This window comes from Pristiophorus japonicus, unplaced genomic scaffold (assembly GCF_044704955.1).
Source record: "Pristiophorus japonicus isolate sPriJap1 unplaced genomic scaffold, sPriJap1.hap1 HAP1_SCAFFOLD_2295, whole genome shotgun sequence".
Lineage (NCBI taxonomy): Eukaryota > Metazoa > Chordata > Chondrichthyes > Pristiophoridae > Pristiophorus > Pristiophorus japonicus.
The window spans coordinates 22501-30000 of NW_027252011.1; the positions used below are offsets into that span (position 1 = coordinate 22501).

Genomic DNA, 7500 nt, shown 5'->3' on the forward strand with positions numbered 1-7500 from the left:
AGTACTGAGGGAGTGCTGCACTGCACTGTTGGAGGGGCAGTACTGAGGGAGTCCGTACTGCGCTGTCGGAGGGGCAGTACTGAGGGAGTGCCGTACAGTCGGAGGGGCAGTACTGAGGGAGTGCCGCACTGTCGGAGGGGCAGTACTGAGGGAGTGCCGCACTGTCGGAGGGGCAGTACTGAGGGAGTGCCGCACTGTCGGAGGGGCAGTACTGAGGGAACCCCGCACTGTCGGAGGGGCAGTACTGAGGGAGCGCCATATAGTCGGAGGTGCCGTCTTTCGGGATGAGACGTTAAACCGAGGCCCCGTCTGCCCTCTCGGGTGGATGTAAAAGATCCCGGGGCCACTATTTGGAAGAAGAGCAGGGGGAGTTCTCCCCGGTGTCCTGGGGCCGATATTTATCCCTCGACCAACATCACTAAAACAGATTAATCCGGGTCATTATCACATCGCTGTGTGTGGGAGCTTGCTGTGCGCAAATTGGCTTTTCCCCACAATACAACAGTGACCACACTCCCAAAGTACTTCATTGGCTGTAAATCACTTTGAGACCCCCTCCAGCCCCTACAATTCTCATCCTCCTGTTCCAATCCCTCCCTCGCCCCCCTCCCTATCTCTGTAACCTCCTCCAGCCCCGACAATTCTCATCCTCCTGTTCAAATCCCTCCCTCGCCCCCCTCCCTATCTCTGTAACCTCCTCCAGCCCCTACAATTCTCATCCTCCTGTTCAAATCCCTCCCTATCTCCTCCAGCCCCTACAATTCTCATCCTCCTGTTCAAATCCCTCCCTCGCCCCCCCCCTCCCTATCTCTGTAACCCTCCCCGAGATCTCTGCGCTCCTCCAATCCTGCCCCCTTGAGCATCCCCCGATCGCTCCACCATCGGTGGCCGTGCCTTCAGCTGCCTGGGGCCCCAAGCTCTGGAACTCCCTCCCTAAACCTCTCCGCCTCTCTCTCTCTTCTCCTTCAAGACGCTCCTTAAAACCCACCTCTGTGACCCAGCTTTTGGTCGCCTGTCCCTAATATCTCCCGGTGTGGGGCTCGGGGTCAATTTTGGTTTGGTAAATCGTTCCTGCAAAGCATCTTGGAACATTTTATGTAAACGAGAACGCCCTCAGAAAAGAACATAGGAGCAGGAGTGGGCCATTCGGCCCCTCGAGCCCTATTCCGCCATTTAATACGATCGTGGCCTGATCCCATCATGGACCCAGCTCCACTTCCCTGCCCGCCCCCCTTATCGGTTAAGAAACTGTCTATCTCTGTCGTAAATATATTCAATGTCCCGGCTTCCACAGCTCTCTGAGGCAGCGAGTTCCACAGATTTACAACCCTCCGAGAGAAGAAATTCCTCCTCATCTCAGTTTGAAATGGGCGGCCCCTTATTCTAAGACCATGTCCCCTAGTTCTAGTCTCCCCCATCAGTGGGAACATCCTCTCTGCATCCACCTTGTCGAGCCCCCCCTCATAATCTGATACCTTTCGATAAGATCACCTCTCATTCTTCTGAACTCCAATGAGTTGAGGCCCAACCTCCTCAACCTTTCCTCATAAGTCAACCCCCTCATCCCCGGAATCAACCAAGTGAACCTTCTCTGAACTGCCTCCAAAGCAAAGTGTATCCTTTCGTAAATACGGAGAGCAAAACTGTGCACGCAGTACTCCAGGTGTGGCCTCACCAATACCCTGTGTAACTGGAGCAAGACTTCCCTGCTTTTATACTCCATCCCCTTTGCAATAAAGGGCCAAGATACCATTGGCCCTTCCTGATCACTTGCTGTACCTGCGTACTAACCTTTTGTGTTTCATGTACAAGTAACCCCCAGGTCCCGCTGTACTGCCGCACTTTGTAATCTTTCTCCGTTTAAATAATAACTTGCTCTGTGATTTTTTTTTCTGCCAAAGTGCATGACCTCACACTTTCCCACATTATACTCCATCGGACAAATTTTTGCCCACTCACTTAGCCTGTCCCTGTGTAGAGTTGCAAAATTGGTGGGAGAATCCCCCAACCAATGAGTGTTTGGACTCATTGGAAAGGAAATTTAATTTGGAACAGTCTACCAGAAAGTTTGAGATCCTAAAGTGCACATGGAAGAATCTACGAACTTTAATCGAATTTTGGATTTGACAACGCAGATTGGGTCTGTGTGGGCAGGGCTAAGAAACATAGAAAATAGGTGCAGGAGCAGGCCATTGGGCCCTTCGAGCCTGCCCCCCGCCATTGGGCCCTTCGAGCCTGCCCCACCATTCAATATGATCATGGCTGATCATGCAACCTCAGTACCCCACTCCTGCCTTCTCTCCATACCCCCCTGATCCCTTTAGCCGTAAGGGCCACATCTAACTCCCTTTTGAATATATCCAACGAACTGGCCCCCAACAACTTTCTGTGGTAGAGAATTCCACAGGTTCACAATTCTCTGGGTGAAGAAGTTTCTCCTCATCTCGGTCCTAAATGGCTTACCCCTTATCCTTAGACTGTGTGAGCCCTGGTTCTGGACTTCCCCAACATCGGGAACATTCTTCCTGCATCTAAACCTGTCCAGTCCCGTCAGAATTTTATATGTTTCTATGAGATCCCCTCTCATTCTTCTAAACTCCAGCGAATATAAGCCCAGTCGATCCAGTCTTTCTTCATATGTCAGTCCTGCCATCCCGGGAATCAGTCTGGTGAACCTTCGCTGCACTCCCTCAATAGCAAGAATGTCCTTCCTCAGATTAGGAGACCAAAACTGAACACAATATTCCAGGTGAGGCCTCACCAAGGTCCTGTACAACTGCAGTAAGACCTCCCTGCTCCTATACTCAAATCCTCTCGCTATGAAGGCCAACATGCCATTTGCCTTCTTCACCGCCTGCTGTACCTGCATGCCAACCTTCAATGACTTATGTCCCATGACACCCAGGTCTCGTTGCACCTCCCCTTTTCCTAATCTGTCACCATTCAGATAATAGTCTTGTCTCTCTGTTTTTGCCACCAAAGTGGATAACCTCACATTTATCTACATTATACTGCATCTGCCATGCATTTGCCCACTCACCTAACCTGTCCAAGTCACTCTGCAGCCTCATAGCATCCTCCTCGCAGCTCACACTGCCACCCAACTTAGTGTCATCCGCAAATTTGGAGATACTCCATTTACTCCCCTCGTCTAAATCATTAATGTACAATGTAAACAGCTGGGGCCCCAGCACAGAACCTTGCGGTACCCCACTAGTCACTGCCTGCCATTCTGAAAAGTCTCCATTTGCTCCTACTCTTTGCTTCCTGTCTGACAACCAGTTCTCAATCCATGTCAGTACACTACCCCCAATCCCACGTGCTTTAACTTTGCACATCAATCTCTTGTGTGCGACCTTGTCGAAAGCCTTCTGAAAGTCCAAATGTACCACATCCACTGGTTCTCCCCTTGTCCACTCTGCTGGAAACACCCTCAAAAAAATTCCAGAAGGTTTGTCGAGCATCACCGAAGACACCGCAATCGACCAATGTCGCAACAAAACTCCGCAAGGGACAAACCGAAGGATCGAAAGTTTGCACGTGACAACCTCGGCCTGACTACCAACGGGGTAAAAAAAAAAAAAATGACCGAAAGAGACTTTGAAAGCTATTTCTAACGACAGAAAGTGGGCACATGCCCCAGAGCGAATCAGCGGACACCACCCAACTAAAGATTGAACGTCTTCGAAGACGTTCGGGGTGCGGCGAGCAGAACCGACAGAATCCAGCGAACCCTGAAATCGCAAAGCACCGCCAACTCCCAGTAATGGATTGGTGAGCAGGGCCCCTGTTTGACCGAGAGTTTAACCTAGTCAGTGTTAGGCATTGGGAGGTGGGAGGTATATTAGTCACTGTAAACCCCTTTGAACGTGTGATGTGTTGTTCTTTATTTGAGTTTGACATTGTATTTTCTTGCCTTGAATAAAATTCGAAGTTCTTGTGCACCAAACCAGTTGTCCCTTGCACTTCATCGCAACCTCCCCCCCACCCCCGAATAAATTCACAAAGTCGAGAACCCGGGGGAGTGGGAGCGATTCGAACCCCTCCGAAGGTCAGAGGTGAACCTGTCCCCACACACCGCACCCCGACAATGTCCTTTTGCAGATTTTGAGTGGCCCCCTCACTCATTGCTTTTCCTCCCAGCCCTTTGTATCGTCAGCAAACGTGGCGACGTTTCGCTCGGACCCTTCTTCCGAGTCGTCAAGAACGACTGTAAATAGTTGGGGCCCCAGCACTGATCCCTGCGGCACCCCACGAGACACTGGGAATTAGACGAGGGAATTGAGTGCAATGTCTCCAAGTTTGCAGATGACACTAAGCTGGGTGGCGGTGTGAGCTGTGAGGAGGATGCTAAGAGGCTGCAGGGTGACTTGGACAGGTTAGGTGAGTGGGGCAAATGCACGGCAGATGCAGTATAATGTGGATAAATGTGAGGTTATCCACTTTGGTTGGCAAGAAACAGGAAGGCAGAATATTACCTCAATGGCGACAGATTAGGAAAAGGGGAGGTGCAACGAGACCTGGGTGTCATGGGACATCAGTCATTGAAGGTTGGCCATGCAGGTACAGCAGGCGGTGAAGGAGGCAAATGGTATGTTGGCCTTCATAGCGAGAGGATTTGAGTATAGGAGCAGGGAGGTCTTACTGCAGTTGTACAGGGCCTTGGTGAGGCCACACCTGGAATATTGTGTTCAGTTTTGGTCTCCTAATCTGAGGAAGGACATTCTTGCTATTGAGGGAGTGCAGCGAAGGTTCACCAGACTGATTCCCGGGATGGCAGGACTGACCTATGACGAGAGACTGGATCGACTGGGCTTATATTCACTGGAATTTAGAAGAATGAGAGGGGGATCTCATAGAAACGTATACGATTCTGACGGGACTGGACAGGTTTAGATGCAGGAAGAATGTTCCCGATGTTGGGGAAGTCCAGAACCAGGGCTCACACAGTCTAAGGATAAGGGGTAAGCCATTTAGGACCGAGATGAGGAGAAACTTCTTCACCCAGAGAATTGTGAACCTGTGGAATTCTCTACCACAGAAAGTTGTTGGGGGCCAGTTCGTTGGATATATTCAAAAGGGAGTTAGATGTGGCCCTTACGGCTAAAGGGATCAGGGGGGTATGGAGAGAAGGCAGGAGTGGGGTACTGAAGTTGCATGATCAGCCATGATCATATTGAATGGTGGGGCAGGCTCGAAGGGCCCAATGGCCTGCTCCTGCACCTATTTTCTAGGTTCTCCTTGGAGCAGAGGAGATTGACCAGAATGGTACAGGGGGTGACGGACTTCAATGTTGTGGAGAGATGGGAGATCGATAGATTTTGAGGCTAGGGGAAAATCGAGGGATCGGGCAGGAAAGTGGAGTTGAGGTTGAAAATCAGCATCATTGATCGGCGAAGCAGGCTCGAGGGACTGAATGGGCCTCCTCCTGTTCCTGTGTAACAGGCTCGAGGGGCTGAATGGGCCTCCTCCTGTTCCTGTGTAACAGGCTCGAGGGGCCGAATGGCCTCCTGTTCCTGTGCAACAGGCTCGAGGGGCTGAATGGGCCTCCTGTTCCTGTGCAACAGGCTCGAGGGGCTGAATGGGCCTCCTCCTGTTCCTGTGTAACAGGCTCGAGGGGCGGAATGGGCCTCCTCCTGTTCCTGTGTAACAGGCTCGAGGGGCTGAATGGGCCTCCTGTTCCTGTGTAACGGTTCGAGGGGCTGAATGGGCCTCCTGTTCCTGTGTAACAGGCTCGAGGGGCTGAATGGGCCTCCTGTTCCTGTGTAACAGGCTCGAGGGGCTGAATGGGCCTCCTCCTGTTCCTGTGTAACAGGCTCAAGGGGCTGAATGGGCCTCCTGTTCCTGTGTAACAGGCTCGAGGGGCTGAATGGGCCTCCTGTTCCTGTGTAACAGGCTCGAGGGGCTGAATGGGCCTCCTCCTGTTCCTGTGTAACAGGCTCGAGGGGCTGAATGGACCTCCTCCTGTTCCTGTGTAACAGGCTCGAGGGGCTGAATGGGCCTCCTCCTGTTCCTGTGTAACAGGCTCGAGGGGCTGAATGGGCCTCCTCCTGTTCCTGTGTAACAGGCTCGAGGGGCTGAATGGGCCTCCTCCTGTTCCTGTGTAACAGGCTCGAGGGGCTGAATGGGCCTCCTCCTGTTCCTGTGTAACAGGCTCGAGGGGCCGAATGGGCCTCTTTCTGCTCCTGACGTCCTTAAAAAAGCAACCACGACACACCGTTTTGTACCGTTGAAAAGTTTTGACTTTTTACTGAGAAGTCGGATCACAAATTTGACAAATCGCAGTTAAAAACCTGGGGAGGGCCGGGGAAAGGCAAGAGCTGGAATAAACCTCTGTCGCTGGAATAAACCTCTGTCGCTGGAATAAACCTCTGTCGCACGGGAGCTCGCTGTCGCACAGAGTCTGTCGGAGAGCTTGACGCGATCTTCCCCACGCATCAGCCGTCGGGTCTGTGTCCGCCGTCGGGGAAGGGTCGGTTCCTCAAGCCCTTGGGACGTGGCCTCCCGTCTCGCCACACGTCGACGCTGCCTCGGTGGGAGAGCTCGCGAGCAGGGGAGCGGGCGTGCCTGGGGCGGGGTCTCGTGCGACGTCGCCAGGGAGCGGAGGGGGCTTTGCTGGGCGCGAGGACCCACGGGTGTGGGCGTCTGGCCGCTCGCAAGCCGAGCGCTGACAGGGGAGAGCGCGACAAGTTGATCGGCGGCGCGCTGTGCAGATCGCCTTCACTCCCCCGAGCACGCGTGCACGTGAGGCGGGGAGCAGAGGCGGGGGGTGGTCGTAATTGTACCCAGTCTGGGAAGGGCCGAGTTGTCTCGTTGGGGGGGGTTGTCGGAGAGCGAGAGAGACAGAGCGAGAGAGAGAGACAGAGCGAGAGACAGAGCGAGAGAGCGAGAGACAGAGCGAGAGAGCGAGAGAGCGAGAGAGAGAGCGAGAGAGAGAGCGAGAGAGCGAGAGACAGAGCGAGAGAGCGAGAGACAGAGCGAGAGAGCGAGAGATAGAGCGAGAGAGCGAGAGACAGAGCGAGAGAGCGAGAGAGCGAGAGACAGAGCGAGAGAGCGAGAGACAGAGCGAGAGAGCGAGAGACAGAGCGAGAGAGCGAGAGACAGAGCGAGAGACAGAGCGAGAGAGAGAGAGACAGAGCGAGAGAGAGAGAGACAGAGCGAGAGAGCGAGAGAGCGAGAGACAGAGCGAGAGAGCGAGAGACAGAGCGAGAGAGCGAGAGACAGAGCGAGAGAGCGAGAGACAGAGCGAGAGACAGAGCGAGAGACAGAGCGAGAGAGCGAGAGACAGAGAGAGAGAGCGAGAGACAGAGCGAGAGAGCGAGAGAGAGAGCGAGAGAGAGAGAGACAGAGCGAAAGAGCGAGCGAGAGAGCGAGAGACAGAGCGAGCGAGAGAGCGAGAGACAGAGAGAGAGAGCGAGAGACAGAGCGAGAGAGCGAGAGAGAGAGCGAGAGAGCGAAAGAGCGAGCGAGAGAGCGAGAGACAGAGCGAGCGAGAGAGCG

The 7500-nt window shown here is 53.5% G+C and overlaps 1 protein-coding gene across 1 annotated transcript in view; it reads right to left on the bottom strand.

Moving 5' to 3' along the window:
• Positions 1-6230: 6230 nt before the first annotated feature.
• Positions 6231-7500, bottom strand: part of LOC139245676 (uro-adherence factor A-like) — a gene marked incomplete at its 5' end in the record, with an annotated part of 2166 nt that continues 896 nt past the window's right edge. Inside the window, one exon of the mRNA XM_070871244.1 lies at positions 6231-7500. This exon is cut by the window's right edge and continues 896 nt beyond it. Within this exon, the coding sequence (XP_070727345.1) occupies positions 6721-7500 (780 nt within the window).